Source organism: Quercus lobata, chromosome 8 (genome assembly GCF_001633185.2).
Source record: "Quercus lobata isolate SW786 chromosome 8, ValleyOak3.0 Primary Assembly, whole genome shotgun sequence".
Lineage (NCBI taxonomy): Eukaryota > Viridiplantae > Streptophyta > Magnoliopsida > Fagales > Fagaceae > Quercus > Quercus lobata.
Window position 1 is genome coordinate 64,115,492 of NC_044911.1, and position 21,329 is coordinate 64,136,820.

The 21,329-nt window shown below is 35.2% G+C and overlaps 3 protein-coding genes across 3 annotated transcripts; 2 read left to right on the forward strand and 1 right to left on the reverse strand.

The window, feature by feature from the left end:
• Positions 1–3,612: 3,612 nt before the first annotated feature.
• LOC115958263 (copper transport protein ATX1-like) lies at positions 3,613–4,633 on the forward strand. Its single transcript, XM_031076672.1, has 3 exons — positions 3,613–3,960; positions 4,075–4,150; positions 4,256–4,633. The coding sequence occupies exons 1-3, from the start codon at positions 3,952–3,954 to the stop codon at positions 4,393–4,395; spliced, it is 225 nt and encodes a 74-aa protein (XP_030932532.1). The 5' UTR covers positions 3,613–3,951; the 3' UTR covers positions 4,396–4,633.
• Positions 4,634–4,884: 251 nt separating this feature from the next.
• LOC115957499 (protein EARLY RESPONSIVE TO DEHYDRATION 15-like) lies at positions 4,885–6,467 on the reverse strand. Its single transcript, XM_031075754.1, has 2 exons — positions 6,036–6,467; positions 4,885–5,304 (listed from the first exon to the last, which is right to left on the reverse strand). Exons 1-2 carry the CDS (start codon positions 6,292–6,294, stop codon positions 5,144–5,146), a joined length of 420 nt encoding a protein of 139 aa, XP_030931614.1. The 5' UTR covers positions 6,295–6,467; the 3' UTR covers positions 4,885–5,143.
• An 11,030-nt stretch (positions 6,468–17,497) lies between these two features.
• Positions 17,498–20,914, forward strand: LOC115955239 (staphylococcal-like nuclease CAN2). The gene is made up of 9 exons (XM_031073306.1): positions 17,498–17,882; positions 18,355–18,410; positions 18,565–18,679; positions 18,785–18,895; positions 19,147–19,334; positions 19,410–19,469; positions 19,928–20,087; positions 20,167–20,235; positions 20,376–20,914. Exons 1-9 carry the CDS (start codon positions 17,730–17,732, stop codon positions 20,472–20,474), a joined length of 1,011 nt encoding a protein of 336 aa, XP_030929166.1. The 5' UTR covers positions 17,498–17,729; the 3' UTR covers positions 20,475–20,914.
• Positions 20,915–21,329: the final 415 nt, after the last annotated feature.

Genomic DNA, 21,329 nt, shown 5'->3' on the forward strand with positions numbered 1-21,329 from the left:
CACGCTCGATACAAGAGCGTGACTACTAACCCAATTTTTTAACATGCCCACATGCGGGTTTAGAAAAATTATTAAGGGTCCGTTTGGATTGAATTTATTGTTGTTGAAACTGAAAACTGAAAATTGAAAATACTATAGCAAAATAATTTTTAAATGTGTAAATAGTACCGTGTGACCCATTTTTAATTTTTTTTGTACGTAAACAGTGCTGTGAACAGTAATGAACAGTAATTTTTGTCCCCTGCACAATGAACCCATGTGAGGGTACTATTCACGCGCAGGAAAAAAAAAATGCAAAACATGAAACGTGAACGCAGGTTTCAGCTGAAACCAAACGGGCACTAGGTCCATTCATTGAGTCCTGAACCACGTTTAGTATCTCCACCCACTCTTAAAAATTACTATCTTTTTTTAGTTGAGTTGTGGTGTGTTTTTATATTAGAACTTTTTTCTTTCTCGCTTGTGTGTGTTTATATCTTAAAAAAAAAAAAAAACATTTTTAGTGTTACGTCTACAATATTTTCATAAAAAATTATAGATAGTAAATTGTTATTAGTTGTAATTTAAATCTATTACTGAAATTACTTTTTTTTACTACCAATAAAAACTTGTAAAAATCTGTTATTTATGATTTCTTGTGAAAATATTGCAGATATAATATTTCTTTTTTATTTATTTATTTAGTGGGTTTGAAAAAATGATTGAATGGTTGGTAGAGTTGGATCTTAGGAGTCATTCTTAGGTGTGAGACACTGAGTGAGAGAGAATAGACACCATCCAATCAATATGATAATTTATGCTTTTGTTTAGGGTATATTTTAACTGAATTAGGAGAGATGTTAATTAATCAATATGATAATCTATGCTATTGTTTAGTGTATAGTTTAGTTAAATTAAGAGATATGTTAATTAAGTTATTTATGTCCTTACTAAATCTATTGTTGTAGTATATGGGTATTTTGGCTTTTGTAATAACTAATAAGCAATCTCTTAGTCTCATTCTCTTGGCGTTTTTAAGTAATTAAGGAGAATGCTACTGTTTTTATTAATTAATGAAATTAAGTTTTCTTAACTGATTGGTGTCTTGGTCTAATGATAAAAATCTATCATCAAGAATGGACGTTATAAATTCAAACTCTCTAAAAAAAGTTTTCTCAAAAATCAACATGATAACATATATATATATATATATATTCAACAAAAATATTGTATGGATTAGGATTCTTTCTAGTTTTTTTTTTACAAAATTTAATTACAAAATTGGTACAATTTTACTCAATATCTTTTTATTGGAAATAAATTTTGATAAATCCACAATTGGATTACATTTTCTTCTTATATCCTCCATACTTATAAAATTTATAGAAAATTAAATATTAATAGCTATGTCATCAATAAATTGTTTAAATTTCAAGTTTTTTGTAGTTTAAAATTATACATAAAATATAATCTTATAGATTATGTAAGGACACGATTTGTAACGACCCAACATGATACTGGGTTCGCACGTAAATAGGCCCAAACAATATGATTTGTAGAGCGTGGGTGTAAAGAATTAGGTTAACTTTTGTATAATAAAAAGATTCACCCTCATGTATATTGAAAGCCTAGAATTGGCACAACGATCGTTTTGTTTGGTAATCGGTACAGTTCTTTTTCTCTTTGTCCTTCTTCTTTTGTTTTTGTTTTTCTCTCTTTTCTCTTCTGTTTTTGATCTCTCTTTTGCATGTTCTTCTTTCAGTTTATATACCACTCTTGGTGATCCATCCTCACCACACACGTGTAGGTTGGGTTCGGAGGATTTCTTTCTGTCCCATCTAGCACCTCCTGGAACTTCCTATGGGCAGCTGTAAGGTTGTCTCCTTATTGTTCAGGTATCACCTCCACATTAATGCAGCCAGAGAGTTGGTTGAGAGGTCATTAATGCGGTGGCAACTGTAATTATAGATATTTGTTTGTCTTATCTCTTTTACCCTTGGTTAGTTATTCTATCTTTAGTGGTGACATAGTTTTGAGGTCTGGTTGCAACAAGATCGCGTCCTGATCGTCCTCGGATGCATACTGCCGAGGAGTATGGCGTCCTTGGACGGATACAGAACTCTACCCTCGTGATATTGATTACCACCCCCCTTCGGCAATTGCCTTATGACCTGACATCGCCTCCTCGGATGGATATGCATCCTCAGATGGGCCACAGGCCCAACGATCCTGACTTTAATGGGTCTGTTGATTGACAGGCCCCCACAGATTATATACTAAATAATTCTGATTGTCATAAAATTTGACATGTATATTAAGAGCGTAAAGAATATGTAATCTAACAATTAGATTTTCGAAATATGTAGTAATGGTAATGATATTAAGTAAGATTGTAGGCTTGTAGTCTTAGGCTATAACTAATTTTATAACTAAACTTTGTCCTATTTTTTTAAAATAGAGGATATTTACAATATAAAAAAATTCTCATGAATATCAAAACACGTGGTTTTATAGGGTGTTAACTGTTAAGTTATTTAAAATTAGATATGATTCTTTATTGGGCGGGGTGTGGTAGGATTTTAAATGTTTGACACAATAATTTTTAGATCTATGAAAGATTATATCTTCATTACAAATTAAAAGTTTCCTATTTCAATTTTTTTTTTTAATTTTAAATTCTAATATGAGAGAGAGACATATGAAATCCCAATCTCCGTTGCAAAAGAGTCAAAATTACGGGTTGCATCAATTTGATATAATATGATATACAATTGATTTGAGATCCACACATGGAGTCTTTGAAAGATTGAAATTATAAAAATACTAATATTGCCTTTTGAAGATACTTTTATATACTTTAAATAATTTAAATTTTTAATATATTATTACAAATTAATTAATTCCATCATGACACAATTGATCATTTGAACTATTTAAGGCTGTAAATCATATAGTAAGCAACCTATATGAATAGATAAGAGTTAGGTTAGGGACGTAACATATTTCGTAATCTTTCAACAACTTGTCAATTTAGGGAACAACCTATCACTCTTTGATCTATCAACAACAACCTATCATTTTAGTAAATTGAAAAAAAAAAAAAAAAAAGTTCATGAAATATATATATTCTGCACGCCCAAGGGTGTCCATGGACTACCTAATATGTACACCTCCATATTTATAGGTCCCTGCCCCCATTGGTAAATCATGGTCTGCAACTCAACTTTTCTCAATCTGGGCCCATTGCGTAGGGCCTGTAGTTACAATGGGCTTAAATCTTCTGGTCCCAGACCTAATTACAACCCAACCCACAGATATCAATTTTTATTGTGGTAAAGTACTGGTTGCAAAATTTGCAATTTGGGCCAAACTCGTGCTTTCTAAGGCTTCCCAATTGCCATTTTAAGTAGAACATATTCACATAATATTCTTCCTGAACCCATTAAGAAAAAGGCTGAAAGGCTGAGACAAAAAAGGGTTTTGCTTTTAGACTTTCAGCAAAAACATTGAACGGTGTTTGTGGTGACACCTATGGGTCTCTTTTTCTCCACTAGCTTCTGCTTTCAATTTTTCTCATTACATCTTCCATTTCCTACTTAAAGATCCGTGTGAACTCAATATTCAACACTTAAATCTGGGGTCCTCAAATGAGATATAGGCATAAATTATTTTTGGCACCATTGTCCTAACCAAACCCAGCAGTGTAATGATTTTTGCCGACCTTATGTGTGGAGGTTAGTCCCTCGAAAGTCAACATAGATAGGAATAAAGTGTGCTTTATCAAAGTGAAAATTCCCATCAATCACGTAAGAATCCAATACTCCATTCTGCACTTTATATTTATATGTTTGGGTTGCTAAGCCAAAAATTTAAAGGCCATTCCTCTCCTCCTTTGGCTTCTTTCTCCAAGCTACTAAAAGGGTCATTGAAATATAGAGACATCAACAAAATTCCGCATACTCTTCAATCACAATGGGCAATGTAAGTGGCATACCCTTCAAAACTCTTTTTGTATAGGAATACCCATTTTCTAATTTTATTTCAATTGCATTTTTTGCATTCAAGAGGTGATGGTTTCTCTTTTTTACACATTAGGTGGTGGAATTGAAGGTGGGTTTGCACTGTGAAGATTGCATTAAGAAAATCTTAAAGGCCATCAAGAAGATGCAAGGTATTAATTTCTCTTAATTAAGTAGCACCTTTCTTATAATAATATGCTATTCTTTCAATAAACTTTTAATTTCTTTAATACTTGTTGGATCTTCTTGGCCAGCAGATATTGAAACATATAATGTGGATACGCAGCTCAACAAGGTCATAGTGACAGGTAACATTACCAATGAAGAAGTCATCCGAGTTCTTCAGAAAATTGGCAAATCGGCAAGCACTTGGGAGGGGGAGGAGATAAATTGTTGAATCTACAATTTTATTTCGTACCTCATCAAGATTGCACTAGAAATTGCAAGTTGTAGCCTACAAGATATTTTGATGGAAGAACGGAAAAAAAACGTCACAAGGAGAGAATTGGTACTTTCATTTCTTATAAAATGGCTTTTTTATTTTCTCCAGTGTAAAATGAAGTAACATTAGTCATATAAAATGACTAATATTGTAAAAGGGCATAAGTTGAACATCAATAATTATTAACTTCCCACTCTGCTCTACTTGTATTTTTGAGGCTATACTCTCTTTTCTTCCATTTTTTTTTTCCAAATAGTAAATTTCCGATATACAAGTTGATTAGTATATGATAATTCTTGCCTTATCAAGTTCAGGGTAAAAACTAAAAACCTTAAACTTTGATTCCAAGTGTTTGTTCGAGTTTTATTGACTATTGAGCTTAAGAAATAAACGAAGCAAAAGTATATTTACACCTAAAAAAAGGGTCTAATTTAAAGTTGTACATAATCTAAATAAGTGGAATCAAACGAGCCCACCATTATTAACCAATTAACATGTTGGAGATATTTGTGACTTACAATTAGAGATTGTTATCAAATCAAGTAGTAATAACAAAAGGGTACAAAATGCAAAGTTTACATGAAATCAAACACAGGATTTATGTACAAAAACTATGCAAGTAAAAAGAACTACAGCAAATACAAGCTGGGAAACACCAGCACATGATCTTCCTTAACTCGCTGAATCGGAAATCTGATCCAGTTTACCTCGGCTGCTGAATCATCCGTGGGCTCACTTTAACATTAACAATCTTCGGGGCTTTTTCTATATACCTCGGCACTTTAGCTGCAGCTCGCGCTTTCGGCCATTTCAATGTCCCTATTGAAACCAAATCCTTGTAAAAATTTCTCTCTTCTTCCTCATCTGCCCAAAAAATTGATTTAAAAAAAAAAAAAAAAAAACAGAGAGTCAGTGATTCAACTCAAAATTTTGGTTAAACTACATATCTGATAATCAATTTTGTTTTAAAATACTTCCATAGTTATTACGTGTATGCTAAAATGTTTCAAAAATATCTTTTACATGGATGGAAAAATATTTGAAGTCGAGGTCAGGTTGATCATATGAAGCTTCTGACATGAATTCTGATTTTCAAATAAGTATTTTCCATCTATCATCGGACTATAAGTATAAGATCTCTGGTAAAAATTAATATTAAAAAAAAAGAGACTATAAGATCTTTTTAAAACCATATTTAAAGTTGAGAATTAAAACGAGTATTTTAAAAATATAAATACAATTTTGAAACATAGATCAAAAGGTTGAGAATTAAGTATACAATTTAAGGTTCGGCTTGAGTTCAATACTCGAATATATTGGACTAATACCATTCAAACATGTGTTTAAAATTGAAAACAAATCGGGTGGAGCTTTACCCTACAACTTAACCTAAAAATTTCAAAACATTTATTCATAACATATTAATATATATGATTGGTGCAACCAAAAAACAAGATAACAAATAAACCCAATGTTTAAAAATTGTCACGTAAATTTGTAAGAGTTTTTATGTATGAAATTTATAATATCCTAAACAATAAACAAAAAAGATTGAATGAAAACTTTGTCAAAATGAACTCAATCTTTCAACTTACGTTGATCAACGTAGTAATCGTCGAAGAGAGCATCGATGTCGTCTGGGAGGACAGGGTCGTGAATATCAGGAATGAAAGGGTCATTTTGGGGATCTTGGAAGCGTTCTTGGAGCCAGTATTCGCGGAACCAAGGTGAGGATTGGACCAATTCCCACCATTGATCGGAGAAGTCCTCCACCGTCCGATAAGCCAATGGTACGAACAACGGAGCGTTGGGATTCAAAGTTGAAGATGATGTTCTCTGAGAAATTACTTCCATTGCCACTTCTCTCCAATCTGCAAATGCAAAACTCAACTCTCTGTATATGTGTGTGTGGGGTTTTGGATAAAACTAAACAAAAGAAAGTATGAGCCGATGAGGATAAGAATAGTTGTTGGAACTTTTCATCGTGGTCAATATATAGCGATAAGTGCAAACAAAACGACATTGGTTTGAGTGTTATCACATAAGCATCTATAGCAGTGAAGTTAAAAATTTAACTTTTTAACTCCATCAAAAGTTATTTTATCTATTTTATCTACACACATGCTGCAGCAGTGGATCTATTTTAGCTTTCAACACAATAAAATAATATAAACATCACAATAAAATAATATAACTACTATAATAAAATAATCCATCTCACTACAATAAAATAATATATTTACTACACACAATTATCACAGTCACACACACCACCAGCAACAACCTTCATGCGACAACCACAGCCCACGGCAACAACCTTCATGTGACCACCACCAACACAGCCACAACCATAACCCAACACAGCCCACGGCAAGAAAAAAAAAAAAAAAATCAAACCACCACCAACATAGCCACAACCACCAACACAGCCCACGGCAACCACAACCACAGCTACCAAACCACCACCAACACAGCCACCAAATCGCCATTTCAACCACAATCCACAATCACAACCAAACCCAACCAAAAAAAAAAAAATCAAACACCCAAAAACCCAAAAACCCAGCAATCCAAAACCCATGAACCCAGAATTCCCGCCGTCGCCGATCATGGCGTCGTTTTACTGCCGCCTTGACTGAGCATAGAGCTTCGATGGGTTCGTGGCGCGCTTGAGTTTGATGAAGGCAAGATGGGTCAGCGGCGTGGGACGGCAACTGGGCGACGATGATGAAGATCGATGATGAAGATCAGCGAAGATGAAGATCCAAAATGATGAAGATCAGCGATGGCGAAGCAGAGAGTAGACGAGGGAGAGAAAAAAAAAATGAGAAGGAAAGAGGAAGAAAGAAGAGAAGCCGGAGAGAGAGAGAGAGAAAAGAAAGAAAAAGGAAAAAATATTTTTTTAATAGAAGAGGAGAGAGAGATTTAATAAAATAATATTTTTTTCTTTTAGATGTTATGAACAGTACACATCTATTTATAGATGTGCATTGTAGCAATGGAGCTAAATTTTTTAGATTTAGTTCCACTGCTGCATAAAGGTTTTTGTGTTTATAGAGCTAAATTTTAGCATTATAGCATTATAACTACACTGCAGCAAATACTCTAAATGACATTATATGTATTTCAAAGTAATGTTTAGAGACCTCACGGAAAATACACTTCTTATTCTCACAATTATGGAGAATCGATTCATTAAATTTATAGTAAAATTTAATGAGAAAACAATGTATTTCGGGCTACAATAGTAAGATTTACTGAGAAAACATCATTTTTGGGGCTACGAGAGTAGCTAAGAAATGCATTGCACTGGGTTTTTTTTTTTTTTTTTTTCTTTGAATTATTAATTGAGGGTAAACACTGGAACATTGAACAATGGCGCAATTTACATTCAATCCAAAAAATAAAAAATAAAAACAAAACCACTGTTTACACGTGGTGGAGGGTGAAAATGGCCAAATATCACGTTTTGGTAAAATTTGTAGTAAACTAGTACTGTTTCGGAAATATTTAGTAATCTACGACTTTTTTAGTACTCGAGTTTCACAAAATCGAGTTCTAAATAGTAATCGAGTTTCGTAAACTCGAGTTCCTAAATGAGTCGTCAGTGTGCTACTGTTAACATGAAATTTGTGCAGTTGAAAAAGCAATATGAAACTCGATTTTCATAATATGAGTACCATATTGCTTTTTTTAGTACACAAATTTCAGGCCAATAATGTCACGTCGACAACTGACTATTTAAAACTCAATTTTATAAAACTCAAATACTAAAAAAAGTAATAAATTATTAAATATTTTTCTAATTGGTCACAAATTTGGCCAGTATTTGGGCTATTTTCACCCGTGGTGGAGGCATGGACTGAGAAGAGTACACAGACCGAGACTACAGACAAATCTAAAAAGTGGTCCTAGATATGAGTTTCTCTGAAACTAGTTTCCCTTTGTGGGTCCCAGCACATGGTTTTGGGTCCCAGCACATGGTTTTGCTAGAGAGTACACTGTATTTTTATTTTTATTTTTTTCTTTTTGTTTTCTTCTAGATTCGGCTAATTTGAGCCTCGGCCAAGTCATTAATAGAGAGGTCTTCATCCGGCTCGAATGTGGATCTTCTTGTTCTTGATAGAGAGGTCTTCATCGGCTTGAACTTGGATCTAATATATTTTTGTATCAATCCGTACCTTTCTTTTTTCTATTTTAACATATAAGTGGGTGTGTAAAATAAAATATAAATAAACAAAAAAAAGTAAGTTGTTAAGATCAACCTTCAAAACATCCTATAGGTCAAATTTACACTAAATTTCATTAAAATATCAAATTTTTTTCTTTATTCACACGTAACAATCATTATCAACTCTTTTAATTTATTCCCCAGATGAGTAAAAAAAAAAAGTTTAGCTTACTTCTAGTACTTTTTTAACTGGAATCTCTTTTTATTTTAATGAAAAATTGCTACATCACCCACTAACTAAAGAAAATGTGGAGATTAAACCCACTACCACTTACTATTGTATATTTAAAATAAAAGAAGATATCCAGTTAAAAAAAACACTAGAGGTAAGTTAAAAAAAAAAAGTTTGTGTGGTGTAGGAGGTAAGGGTTGGATTTCAAGTCCCTAAGAAAGAGTTTCACACACATATACACTTAAATTAGGTTAAAGTAAAATTTTTATATTGTATCTATAGGGATAAGGGCCCAAATTATATATTGGACCTTGGCCGAGAACGTGGAGTGATCCGAGGACGAATAAATTGTAATGAGTGGGTTAAACTCAGAGTTCCATGATTAGGTTACAAATGGGAAGATAGGCCGAGGAGGAATATTTCCTTGGATAAGCCAAGCATAGGTTAAATGTATATCATAATGTTCAAGGTAACCTTCCAAGAAATTTCGGTGATAGAGACGTTCATCATGAATGTACAAGAGGGATGGGAGCTCAGAAGTATTTAAGGGAAAGCTATTACCACTGCATTAAATGCTCTACATCTAACTCTTTGGCAGCATTAATGAGGAAGTGATCTCTGAACAGTGTTTTTTCAACCTTACAGCTACTCCCAAAGACTATAGGAGGGGGTGGATGGGACAAGGATCCACTTGAGCAATCTACTGTCTACGTGTAGGGGAAGGATGAGAAAGGAAGATGATATAAATTAGAGGGAAAACCCTGAGAGAAGGGGATCAGAAATTTGTAAGAGAACGCACTGTAACAGTTTAAACCAAATCTGTAATCATTTTCAATCAATATATACTAGAATATACCTCCTCGGATTGTGCCGATGACCAATTTACTTAGATAAATCCAGTCCATTTCTATCTGATTATCTTTTAAAATTCATTCTAACTGTTAAGTCATTCATTAGAGCCTAATTTTCCAACTCACTCTCTACAAATTCATTGTATTGGACTTATTGGGCTTGGATCCAATTATACCTTGGGCCAACGATCCAAAACACGTCCTCACAATTGGCGCCGTTTGTGAGGATAACTTGTGTGATAGTGAGTGCAACGATTAACTATGGTAGGATTAGGTCCCCATTAACAAGAGTCCACAGGGTCCTAACGACAAGATGATTTCCTTAATCTTGAACACAGGAGAAATCGAGAGGGTAGAAGCTACTCTCAAATTGGAACTCACGTCTCTCAAGAGCAGAATAATAGAGCCATGCAACTGGAGATAGACCATTTAAAGAAGAAGTTACGCCATGCACGGCGAAAGCAAACCCCCTCCAACTCTAACGTTTGTTTGTTTGTTTTCATTTATTTATTTATTATTATTTTTTTTTTTTTAATGATGGAGAGGATGCTAGTTATAGATGAAGGTCAAGAACCCTACCAAGTGAGTCTTTCTCATACGATGAGGAGCACCATCACAAATGTAGGTATAAGAGCCCGCCTTGCAAAGGCCTGGGAAATGACGCTATGAGCAAGGTGTTGAACCAGTTTTCCTAATTGCCTTTCACGTGCAAGATTGAAGGGGCAAGATTTCCTCGGCGATTCAATCAGCCAATGTTCACCATCTACAATGGTCGAATGGATCCTGTAGAGCATGTGAGCTATTTTAACCAGAGAATAGTTGTCCATTCCAAGAATGAGGCCTTGATGTGTAAGGTGTTCCTATCCAATCTGGGACCCGTGGTGATGAGATGGTTTGATGGCCTGGGGGAAGGTTCCATAAATTTCTTTAAAGGGCTCATACAAGCATTTGTCTCTCGTTTTATTACTTGTAACAGAGTTCATTGGCCCTTGGATTCCCTACTGTCCTTATACATGCGAGAGGGGGAGACCCTGAAAATATACTTGGATAGATACTGGGAGATATTCAATGAGATAGATGGTGACTTTGATTACGTGGTCATCAGTACTTTCAAGGTCAGCCTCCCAGCCGAGCACGATTTAAGGAAGTCTTTAACTAGAAAACCTGTCACCAGTGTGCACCAACTCATGGACAGAATTGATAAGTATAAGAGGATTGAGGAAGACTAGCAGCAGGGTAAAAGTAAGGCTAAGGTTATCGCTCAGAAGATGAGGAATTTCATATCAGACCAATACAATAACAACCGACCTCAGAGAGACTTTGCTGGGCAACCAGGGCCTGCCAATACTTAGGTGGTTAATGCGGTGTTCTGAGAACCGGTGCACCAGGTTCTGGAGAAGATCAAGAATGAGCCGTTCTTCAAATTGCCAAATAAGATGGCAGGAAATCCCATGAGGCGCAATCAAAGCCTTTATTGCCAGTACTACTAGGACCAGGGACATACTACAAAGGATTGTAGAAATTTATGGGATCATCTAGACCAGCTGGTCCGAGAAGGAAAATTGAAGCAACTTTTGCATCATTCAAGTGGTCTGCAGGGTCAAGCAAATTCAAAACTCCAGAGAGATGCTTCTTCAAGACCTCATTTGGGAACGATAAATGTCATCTTTGTTGCTCCAGGGAGGACCAGTTCTTGTCCCTCCAGAGTGATGTCTGTGGCTCGGCTGTTCACCGAGGATATTAATCCGAAGCCAAAAAGGGCTAGAGTGGATATCGAACCGACACTAAGTTTTTCAGACGATGATAAGATTAGAACCATACAGCCCCATGATGATGCTTTGGTAGTCACGCTCAGGATTGGGGGGTATGACGTGAAGAGGGTGATGGTGGACCAAGGCAGTGATGCTGAGATTATGTACCCCGACTTATACAAGGGATTAAAGTTGAGACCCGAGAACTTAACAACCTACGATTCTCCTTTGGTGAGTTTTAATGGGAAAGTTGTCATTCCAAAGGGTTAGATTAGACTACCCGTGTAGGCTGGTTTAGACGTGGTGGAAGTGGACTACATCATGGTAGACACTTATTCTCCCTACATGGCCATTGTGGCCAGGCTCTGGCTTTATGCCTTAGGAGTCGTCTCTTCTTTTCTGCACCAGAAGGTGAAATATTTGTCGAGGGGCCAAATTAAAGAGATTGTTAGGAGTTAGTTCATGGCTAGGCAATGCTTGATGGCTGCCATCTTGCATCAACTCGAAACTGAGTCATCAGCCTCTACTGAAAGAGGCTTATAGCAATCAAAAGCTCTAGTGTTGCCTGTCAACGAATCAGCCGAGGAGGCGAAATGTGAAGATTTAGAAACGGTTGTTGTTGGTGATGATTCGGAGAAGTTTCTTTTCAGATCGGAGCTTAGTTGCCTCCTTAAGAGGAGGAAGAGCTAATAGAGTTTCTTAGGAGAAATGTTGATGTGTTCGCATGGAACGCTTACGAAGCCCCAGGGGTGGATCCGAGCTTCATCTGCCATCATTTAAATGTCAACCCATCTGTCACCCCCAAAAAGTAACCACCTCGGCGCTCATTCAAAGATCATTCTGACGCTGTCAGAGACGAGGTGATGAAGCTTAAGTAGGCAAAGACTATCAAGGAGGTATTCTACTCTGAGTGGCTAGCCAATACTATGGTGGTGAAGAAGAAGAGTGAGAAGTGGTGAGTGTGTGTGGATTTCACAAATCTAAATAAGGCTTGCCTAAAAAATCCTTTCCCTATGTCTAGGATAGACCAACTAGTTGATGCAACTGTAGGCCATCCTCGGATGAGCTTCTTAGATGTCTTTTAGGGACACCACCAAATACCACTAGCCTTAGGTGATTAGAAAAAGAAAGCTTTTGTCACTCCCACTGGAAATTACTACTATAAAATGATGTCCTTTGGTTTGAAAAATGCAGGGTCTATCTATTAAATGATGATGACTAGGATGTTTGAACCACAGTTGGGTAAGAGTATTGAGATTTGTATAAATGATATGGTGGTGAAGAGTAAGGTGGTGTCCGAGCATATGGGAGACCTCGGGAACATTTTTGAAATTCTGAGGAAATACAAGTTGCACCTTAATGCTTCCAAATGCTATATGATAACTCACCTGGGAATTGAGGTTAACCTCGATCAGATTAAGGCAATTAACATTTTATAACCACCTCGGAATCCCAAGGAAGTCCAGAAGCTAACTAGAATGACTGCTACCTTGAACCGGTTTATCTCTCGGTCAGCGGATAGATGCAAACCCTTCTTCCTATTGATGAATAAATGGAAGGGATTTAAGTGGACCGAGGAGTGTGCTTTGGCCTTCCAGCGGCTCTCTCTCGGCCACCTATCATGTCCAATCCTGAGATAGATGAGGTCCTATTTGCTTATATTGTTATGGCCCCTCATGTTGGTACGAGTTGATAGTAGCATACAAATGCCAGTTTATTATATGAGCAAGTCATTACATGAGGCCAAGGTCTGTTATCTACCCCTAGAAAAGGCCATTTTGGCGGTGGTACATGCTACACATAAACTCCCCAATTACTTCTAGGCACACACAGTTGTTGTCCTAACTCAACTTCCGTTTAGAGTTCTACTCCGAAGTGCTGACTACACAGGGAGAATTGCCAAGTGAAGTACGATCCTAGGGGTTTTTGATATCAAATGCATGCCTCGTACCTCTATTAAGGGTTAGGTCCTCATAGACTTGGTGGCCGAGTTCGCTAAATCCCTATTTGAGAAGGAGGTAGAAACACAATACATGGATGGAAAATCAGTTGGCACAATCACCCTGCAAGAACCTTTTTTTTTTTTTTATTTTTTTTTTTTTTTTTTTTTTTTTTTTTTTTTTTTTTATTAATGAGTATTGGATTCTTACGTGATTGATGGGAATTTTCACTTTGATAAAGCACACTTTATTCCTATCTATGTTGACTTTCGAGGGACTAACCTCCACACATAAGGTCGGCAAAAATCATTACACTGCTGGGTTTGGTTAGGACAATGGTGCCAAAAATAATTTATGCCTATATCTCATTTGAGGACCCCAGATTTAAGTGTTGAATATTGAGTTCACACGGATCTTTAAGTAGGAAATGGAAGATGTAATGAGAAAAATTGAAAGCAGAAGCTAGTGGAGAAAAAGAGACCCATAGGTGTCACCACAAACACCGTTCAATGTTTTTGCTGAAAGTCTAAAAGCAAAACCCTTTTTTGTCTCAGCCTTTCAGCCTTTTTCTTAATGGGTTCAGGAAGAATATTATGTGAATATGTTCTACTTAAAATGGCAATTGGGAAGCCTTAGAAAGCACGAGTTTGGCCCAAATTGCAAATTTTGCAACCAGTACTTTACCACAATAAAAATTGATATCTGTGGGTTGGGTTGTAATTAGGTCTGGGACCAGAAGATTTAAGCCCATTGTAACTACAGGCCCTACGCAATGGGCCCAGATTGAGAAAAGTTGAGTTGCAGACCATGATTTACCAATGGGGGCAGGGACCTATAAATATGGAGGTGTACATATTAGGTAGTCCATGGACACCCTTGGGCGTGCAGAATATATATATTTCATGAACTTTTTTTTTTTTTTTTTTCAATTTACTAAAATGATAGGTTGTTGTTGATAGATCAAAGAGTGATAGGTTGTTCCCTAAATTGACAAGTTGTTGAAAGATTACGAAATATGTTACGTCCCTAACCTAACTCTTATCTATTCATATAGGTTGCTTACTATATGATTTACAGCCTTAAATAGTTCAAATGATCAATTGTGTCATGATGGAATTAATTAATTTGTAATAATATATTAAAAATTTAAATTATTTAAAGTATATAAAAGTATCTTCAAAAGGCAATATTAGTATTTTTATAATTTCAATCTTTCAAAGACTCCATGTGTGGATCTCAAATCAATTGTATATCATATTATATCAAATTGATGCAACCCGTAATTTTGACTCTTTTGCAACGGAGATTGGGATTTCATATGTCTCTCTCTCATATTAGAATTTAAAATTAAAAAAAAAAATTGAAATAGGAAACTTTTAATTTGTAATGAAGATATAATCTTTCATAGATCTAAAAATTATTGTGTCAAACATTTAAAATCCTACCACACCCCGCCCAATAAAGAATCATATCTAATTTTAAATAACTTAACAGTTAACACCCTATAAAACCACGTGTTTTGATATTCATGAGAATTTTTTTATATTGTAAATATCCTCTATTTTAAAAAAATAGGACAAAGTTTAGTTATAAAATTAGTTATAGCCTAAGACTACAAGCCTACAATCTTACTTAATATCATTACCATTACTACATATTTCGAAAATCTAATTGTTAGATTACATATTCTTTACGCTCTTAATATACATGTCAAATTTTATGACAATCAGAATTATTTAGTATATAATCTGTGGGGGCCTGTCAATCAACAGACCCATTAAAGTCAGGATCGTTGGGCCTGTGGCCCATCTGAGGATGCATATCCATCCGAGGAGGCGATGTCAGGTCATAAGGCAATTGCCGAAGGGGGGTGGTAATCAATATCACGAGGGTAGAGTTCTGTATCCGTCCAAGGACGCCATACTCCTCGGCAGTATGCATCCGAGGACGATCAGGACGCGATCTTGTTGCAACCAGACCTCAAAACTATGTCACCACTAAAGATAGAATAACTAACCAAGGGTAAAAGAGATAAGACAAACAAATATCTATAATTACAGTTGCCACCGCATTAATGACCTCTCAACCAACTCTCTGGCTGCATTAATGTGGAGGTGATACCTGAACAATAAGGAGACAACCTTACAGCTGCCCATAGGAAGTTCCAGGAGGTGCTAGATGGGACAGAAAGAAATCCTCCGAACCCAACCTACACGTGTGTGGTGAGGATGGATCACCAAGAGTGGTATATAAACTGAAAGAAGAACATGCAAAAGAGAGATCAAAAACAGAAGAGAAAAGAGAGAAAAACAAAAACAAAAGAAGAAGGACAAAGAGAAAAAGAACTGTACCGATTACCAAACAAAACGATCGTTGTGCCAATTCTAGGCTTTCAATATACATGAGGGTGAATCTTTTTATTATACAAAAGTTAACCTAATTCTTTACACCCACGCTCTACAAATCATATTGTTTGGGCCTATTTACGTGCGAACCCAGTATCATGTTGGGTCGTTACAAATCGTGTCCTTACATAATCTATAAGATTATATTTTATGTATAATTTTAAACTACAAAAAACTTGAAATTTAAACAATTTATTGATGACATAGCTATTAATATTTAATTTTCTATAAATTTTATAAGTATGGAGGATATAAGAAGAAAATGTAATCCAATTGTGGATTTATCAAAATTTATTTCCAATAAAAAGATATTGAGTAAAATTGTACCAATTTTGTAATTAAATTTTGTAAAAAAAAAACTAGAAAGAATCCTAATCCATACAATATTTTTGTTGAATATATATATATATATATATGTTATCATGTTGATTTTTGAGAAAACTTTTTTTAGAGAGTTTGAATTTATAACGTCCATTCTTGATGATAGATTTTTATCATTAGACCAAGACACCAATCAGTTAAGAAAACTTAATTTCATTAATTAATAAAAACAGTAGCATTCTCCTTAATTACTTAAAAACGCCAAGAGAATGAGACTAAGAGATTGCTTATTAGTTATTACAAAAGCCAAAATACCCATATACTACAACAATAGATTTAGTAAGGACATAAATAACTTAATTAACATATCTCTTAATTTAACTAAACTATACACTAAACAATAGCATAGATTATCATATTGATTAATTAACATCTCTCCTAATTCAGTTAAAATATACCCTAAACAAAAGCATAAATTATCATATTGATTGGATGGTGTCTATTCTCTCTCACTCAGTGTCTCACACCTAAGAATGACTCCTAAGATCCAACTCTACCAACCATTCAATCATTTTTTCAAACCCACTAAATAAATAAATAAAAAAGAAATATTATATCTGCAATATTTTCACAAGAAATCATAAATAACAGATTTTTACAAGTTTTTATTGGTAGTAAAAAAAAGTAATTTCAGTAATAGATTTAAATTACAACTAATAACAATTTACTATCTATAATTTTTTATGAAAATATTGTAGACGTAACACTAAAAATGTTTTTTTTTTTTTTTAAGATATAAACACACACAAGCGAGAAAGAAAAAAGTTCTAATATAAAAACACACCACAACTCAACTAAAAAAAGATAGTAATTTTTAAGAGTGGGTGGAGATACTAAACGTGGTTCAGGACTCAATGAATGGACCTAGTGCCCGTTTGGTTTCAGCTGAAACCTGCGTTCACGTTTCATGTTTTGCATTTTTTTTTTCCTGCGCGTGAATAGTACCCTCACATGGGTTCATTGTGCAGGGGACAAAAATTACTGTTCATTACTGTTCACAGCACTGTTTACGTACAAAAAAAATTAAAAATGGGTGACACGGTACTATTTACACATTTAAAAATTATTTTGCTATAGTATTTTCAATTTTCAGTTTTCAGTTTCAACAACAATAAATTCAATCCAAACGGACCCTTAATAATTTTTCTAAACCCGCATGTGGGCATGTTAAAAAATTGGGTTAGTAGTCACGCTCTTGTATCGAGCGTGGGACAAGCAAAGCTAGTAAAAGTGTTCGTTACTCAACTTAAAAGGTACGGCAACACCGTTGACCAATAATTTAAACTTACGGCACCTCAACAGAAATAGATCTTCATCGTAAAAATGTAAAAACCCATGTCAAATCAGAACTCGCCACGTCTCAATCTGATTCCTCATTCGTTTCGTTCGCCTTCCTCTCTTGTTAATAATCCAAAGATTCCTTTGCGAAATTCACGACCCAAAAACCTCTTTCTTTTAATTCTTGTTAACAAAAAAAGTCTTACTTTGCTTCATCATAATTCATCATTATCTTCTCTCTGTGAGTCTGTGTGGCTCAGAAAATTGAGGAAATTTCAAAATGGGAAACGCCTTAAGGTTCTTATATGCGCAATGTTGTAAGCCCACAACAGCTGAGGACTCCGAATCACTTGGACATCATGGTGTGTCGGCTGTCACCGTTGGTGTTTCTGCTCTAGCCCATGATCTCTTTCACTTTGAGATCACCTCCCAGGTTTTTATTTTTTATTTTTTTTATGTCTTAATCTGGTTTTAATTTCTTTGTTGTCTTTTACTTTTCTTACAACTAGTGAGAAGGATTCGAACCTAGATTCTCCTGGACTGGAAGAATTAGAAAATGTTACAGAGACATTAACATTATGTTAAGTCTTTTTTTTTATTTTGGTGGAATTTCTAGAAATGGTGTAGGCAAATGCTATTTCAAGCCCCCCCAAAAACGTTTTTTTGCACCCCATTCTCTCTAATGCCATGAGAGAGTGGCTGCTCTGGGAGGGAGAGGAAGCAAACACTTTTTGAGTGTTGAAAATTAAAATAGTAACCCCAATGTTGAATTAAGTGATGATTAATATTTTGGGAATGATTTCTTCAAGTAATTATGAAGCTAAATTTTGAGCTAATTAAGTATCTTTGTGTTGGTTTAGTATATTCATCCTGTTAATCTAAAATTTTCTTATAATTTTTTTTAGGTCCCGGAAGGACTCAGCAAGCATGTTGTCTCGTCTAAGAAGGCTCAAGCTAATTGGTAATTAATTAGCATGCAATCTATCTCAACAATTTTCTTTTTATAGAGTAAAATTACTAGATATTTAGCAAGAAATTGGAAAAAAAAGAGTGATGAATAGGCTCTATAGCAGAGCTTTTTGTCTAAAAAGGTTACATTTTGACAATATATGAAGGTACAGAAAAATATTAGAGGCATGGAGAGCAGCTAAACCTCCTCCAAAAACACCTGAAGAAGCTTCTAGGCTTGTCATTCAGACTCTGAAGAGACACCAAAAAGCAGATGTTGAGGTACAATAAAAGATCTGTCACAACATATATGTAGAATTTGTTGCATAATGCATAGAATAATAATGGAAGAAAATTACAAACATTCTCTAATTGCCTATTTTGTAGGGTTTGTTGGCCTTCTATGGTCTCCCTCTTCCTCATACCCTAGTCAAACTTAGTGCTGGGGCCCCAACATCATTGCCTGCAGGAGTAAAGTATGAATTTCAGACATTGCCAGTAAGAACTCCATTCTTTTTAGACTCAATGTATGTTACCTTAATTCAGTCAAAGAGCTGGGTTTGATATAATGAATCACTGCAGAGATAACAGTTTTCCCTACTGAAGTGGCAAGTTGTTATTGATTTTCACATGTCCATCATAGACATCATCTTATTATCTACTATTAACAATTTGCCACCTTAGCAGTTGTGAAAAAAATTATGAAAAACGTTTTGTCTATTGTTAATGAATCGTTAGAATGAAACTAGGTTGATGCAAAAGCTGTGGCTGATGGAGATACAGTGACAGTGTATGTCAGTACAACAGACCCAAGGGAGTCATCTTGTGTTCCTATAGAAGTACAAGTAGCAGCTGTCCAAAGATCACAAGCGCGTGCTGAGAAAAATTATGCAGAAGCAGATGCAATTCACAAAAAAATCATTGATTCTGGATATCGGTTGGTCTTCAACTAGGCCTTGATTCCAGTTTTGATTCAATATTATATATTTTTTTAATTGTTTTCTTCCTATAGGGCACTCAATTTTCAGAACAATGAGGAAATTCTTGCTCGAAAGTATCGAATTCGACTAAGGTAAAATTATCTGGCTCGTAGGATTCAAGTAACTAAATCTTTTATTTTTTTGGTTATTTGCAATTTGTCCCCCTTAAATTATGCAGTCAAATTCAATCCCCCACTAAACTATGAAATCGAGCAAGTCTCCGTTAATTGATTGGTGGCTGGAAAAATATCCCCTGCCATTAACAATTTCGATCAATTTCAATATTGTAAACAACAAAAAAATTGGAATCAAGTAATGTCCATGTAGAGAATTTCTCCCATTATGACTTCGTGAAATTTTGGTTAAAATTTTGAAATTGATGAAAATTTTTTACAGCAGGAGGAATTTTGCCTACTATCAATCAATTAGAGGGTTGATTGTTTGATTCTAGTTTAGTGGGGGATTGAACATAACCTTAGAGGATAAAGTGCAATTATTATTATTGTTACTATTATTTTTTCAACCTTAGGAGTTGTTAGTTTCTGAACAGGGGAATAGATGCACCAGAGAGTTCAATGCCATATGGGAAAGAAGCAAAGGAGGAGCTGACAAAGATTGTGCAGGGAAAGTGTTTGAGAGTCCTTGTTTATGGGGAAGATCGTTATGGCCGCTGCGTAGGTGACATATATTGCAATGGCAAATTTGTTCAGGTACTAATTCTCACAACATTGGTTTTTTTTGGACCTGTTAACACTAAGCTAACTTATTTCTCTTTTCTCACACTGCCAGGAATTAATGCTCAAGAAAGGGTTTGCATGGCACTACACAGCCTATGACCAACGCCCAGAACTTGCAACAGTAAGAAATTTTCTCTTCTTCAGTCTTGTGCTTTCTCCATGTTAAGCAGTCTCTCTCACTAACACCGAGAGTGAGTTTTCCAGAACACGTAAACCTATCCACAAGCATTGTAATTTCTTTGTTTATGAATTATGTACCAGTGGGAAAAAGAGGCTCAAGCTAAGCGAGTTGGCCTGTGGGCTTCATCAAATCCTGAGAAGCCATGGGAATGGAGAAAGGATAAACGCCAAGGTAGATGACATTTTCCAAATAGGAAGTAAAGAGTGACCTTGTGGCCAATAATTATCTTATGCAATCAGACATATGCATCCTCCCTCTATCAATGTATGAACTTTGCAATCAAGTATGATTCACATGTGAAAGGGAGGGTTTTTATTTATCTCCAATGCAAAGATACTTCACGTGGGTGACTACTTTAAACCAAATGAGGCAAGAAGGCAAAAGCAATGTCATATAATCAGGACGTACTTCCAAGACCAGGGGTTGGTAGCAACTTGACACTAATACAAAAAGCATCTGTCCTCATTTTTATGTACCAATCATTTGTAACATTATTTTTCTTAATCTTAGCAAAGGCTGTTGTAACTTATATTTGAATCAAACACCCAAGTGAGAGGCGGATTGTAACTTGTAAGTTATATTACACGATCAAAATAAAACAAAATTTCATTGTGCAAAACAGAGTATGTATGCTAGTATACTGCACAGTCTTGAATCCAATGCAAATCTATACAATGCAAGAAAGATTATTCATAATTACGACTCAAAAAACCAAGTGACACATTTGGAATCGACAAAAGAAAGAACAAGCCTAGCAGTTACAGCCTCATCAAATGTAACATCGCAACAAAATATGCCATGAGTGATGAGAACATAAATTTTTGTAAAAAAAAAAGGAAAGAAAAATCTGCTCAACCTTTAACTCTTGGTATAAGTACAACACATGGATGCAATGTACCTAGAGAAAGTAAATACAGAAGAGAACCGGTGAAACTAAAATAGGAGAGAAAGAAAGAGAACAAAACAACAACAAATCCATCCTATAGATTGTCATTGAAACGCAGTTAGAGTTGGAACTCATCACAGCCCATAAA

Coding starts and splice junctions, on each gene's coding strand:
- LOC115958263 (XM_031076672.1), top strand. Junction 4,151..4,255: donor GGCCATCAAGAAGATGCAAG/GTATTAATTTCT, acceptor CTTGGCCAGCAG/ATATTGAAACATATAATGTG.
- LOC115957499 (XM_031075754.1), bottom strand. CDS start 6,294: ATGGAAGTAATTTCTCAGAGAACATCATCTTCAACTTTGAATCCCAAC. Junction 5,305..6,035: donor CGATTACTACGTTGATCAAC/GTAAGTTGAAAG, acceptor TTTTTTGGGCAG/ATGAGGAAGAAGAGAGAAAT.
- LOC115955239 (XM_031073306.1), top strand. CDS start 17,730: ATGGGAAACGCCTTAAGGTTCTTATATGCGCAATGTTGTAAGCCCACA. Junction 17,883..18,354: donor ACTTTGAGATCACCTCCCAG/GTTTTTATTTTT, acceptor AATTTTTTTTAG/GTCCCGGAAGGACTCAGCAA. Junction 18,680..18,784: donor ACCAAAAAGCAGATGTTGAG/GTACAATAAAAG, acceptor CCTATTTTGTAG/GGTTTGTTGGCCTTCTATGG.